The 2,061-nt window shown below is 45.6% G+C and overlaps 2 protein-coding genes across 2 annotated transcripts; both read right to left on the reverse strand.

Moving 5' to 3' along the window:
• Positions 1 to 8: 8 nt before the first annotated feature.
• Positions 9 to 560, reverse strand: CYBJADRAFT_119432 (monocarboxylate permease; the record flags this gene model as incomplete). The annotated part of the gene is made up of 1 exon (XM_020212291.1): positions 9 to 560. A coding segment is annotated over one exon (552 nt), but the record flags the coding sequence as incomplete, so codon positions are not given.
• A 1,071-nt stretch (positions 561 to 1,631) lies between these two features.
• CYBJADRAFT_133226 (uncharacterized protein) lies at positions 1,632 to 2,057 on the reverse strand (the record flags this gene model as incomplete). The annotated part of the gene is made up of 1 exon (XM_020213099.1): positions 1,632 to 2,057. A coding segment is annotated over one exon (426 nt), but the record flags the coding sequence as incomplete, so codon positions are not given.
• Positions 2,058 to 2,061: the final 4 nt, after the last annotated feature.

The following is a 2,061-nucleotide window of genomic DNA, read 5'->3' on the forward strand; positions in this document are numbered from 1 at the left end:
CCAATTCCTAAGCAGAAACAACTGATGAATGCATAGGTTCTCATAGACCACTGATAACCTATTTTCGGGAACAGTTGTCTGAAAAGCAATGGCCATAGCACACCACCCAGAGCACCACCAATAGAACAGACTCCTAGAGCCATACCTCTCTTTTTCAGGAAGTAGTGCGAGACTGATGAAATACAACAGTTCATGAGGAAACTTGTTCCAACGCCAACAACCACTCCGTACGCAAGAACAAACTGCCACACAGTGTTGCAGTTTGCTGTCGCAAACAACCCGACAATGATACAGATGGAGCCCACATACATTGGGATCTTCGATCCAGTGTAGTCAAAGATAGGGCCTGCGTATATTCCACCAAAAAAGGAGAAGAAGAAGTACACCGAGAACACCCAACCAACAGCAGACGTGGATGAGTCCTGTAGAATGTGTTCAGAGACATACGCCTGGATAACACCCACGGTGTTCATATTACCGAAAGTGATGAGAATCGCAAAGAAGGAGCCCAGAACAACCAGGTTAGCCCTTTTCCCGCCCTCTGGGAAGTTATCGTAGTCAGGGTCAACGTCACTTGGATCGTTCGCTGACGTCTCATGCGTTCTGTTTTCCAGTGAGGTTTCAGTAGCTGCCTCCTTGTTGAAAGCAGAAGAAGTCCCGGCTCGGACCTGTGTGTTCTTACGCACTGTGCTCAAAGAGTCCAACTGTATCTCGTCCATTGTCATTGTATAGCGGGCAAAGACACTATGAGAGACAGTTTTACCAGCAAGCAATGTTATGGAATTAGTCATAGGCTTTGAGACATCAAGGAACTCATCGGTTGGGACCACACAGGGCTGTATCGGAGGTTGGCGGGGATAACCGGAAATACCGGATTGTGGTGACAAGCAAAACGGGTTATCCTATTATTAGCATCACCACGGTGTGTAAGAGCACGGTGTGTAAGAGCACTGTGTCGATTGTACAGCTGTTGGATACCATCACCGTTCACTGTGAACTTTGTTAAGAGTTGGGATTGTGTTGCCCTGAGCCACGTGACTGTGATTGGTTATGGTGGCTCACTAGAGAGTGCGTTGCAGAGCTTGAAGAGGATACTGGACGCATTGGATTACACACGGTCTTTTAAATGAGATTGGCTGTCAGATGTGGCAGTTCGCATGGATGCTAGGCGAAGAAAGCCAGCGAAAAAGGCCATCTCCCCTGTTTTGCTACTGCAATACACATTGATTGGTTAGATGCCAACCCTGATGGTTCTGGTATGAGAGCAGCATCATGCTGCTATTGAACCACCAACAAGATCAGACACAGGCCTTTTGAAATCCGATGAGAGCTCAATCATCTAATAGCCACGTACGAAATGTCTAAAGTGTGGCCCATCGTTTTGACAAGCGTGAAGAAGATAGTAGAAGTACTGTTTCACATGGTCTCTTCAATATACCAGACGATGATGGCGATAGTGGTCACTACGAACCTGGTGAAACTCCAGACCTTGGAGAGACCAACCAAGACTCAGGTGCCTAACCAATTGTAGTGACTCCAACTCTTCACCAAGTCTAAAACATGCGAGTTCTCTACAATAATGGTCTGTATATGAGTATTAATTTTTCAGTCGTAAATTCATGATAGTGCAGCTAAACTCTTCTGATCTTCCAGCCAACGATGGTATAGATGGAAACTATCCAGAGGATAGCAGCAACACCTTCAATGATTCCACAAAAGAGAATCATGTTGGAATATCCAGATCCATTACCAATGATGGCACCACCAATTGGTAGAGAAATTAGGTTACCAAAGGCAACCAGGAAGTAGACAGTTCCATATCTTTTGCCAAAATCTTCCGTCTTACCCACAACACCACAACATACCGGTGTCAATGACATGGTTGAGCTCGAGAAGAAACCAAAAAGGCCCGCAAAGGCATACATGGTACTTAGGTTACTTCCAAATGGCAACCAGACGACCAGAATCAAAAGCGAACAAATGGCAACACATACGCTCATAACGTTCAAGCAACCATATCTATCAGCGAGGTAATTTGGGAGAAACCTTCCAGGAATACCT

Source organism: Cyberlindnera jadinii (genome assembly GCF_001661405.1).
Source record: "Cyberlindnera jadinii NRRL Y-1542 unplaced genomic scaffold CYBJAscaffold_38, whole genome shotgun sequence".
Lineage (NCBI taxonomy): Eukaryota > Fungi > Ascomycota > Saccharomycetes > Phaffomycetales > Wickerhamomycetaceae > Williopsis > Williopsis jadinii.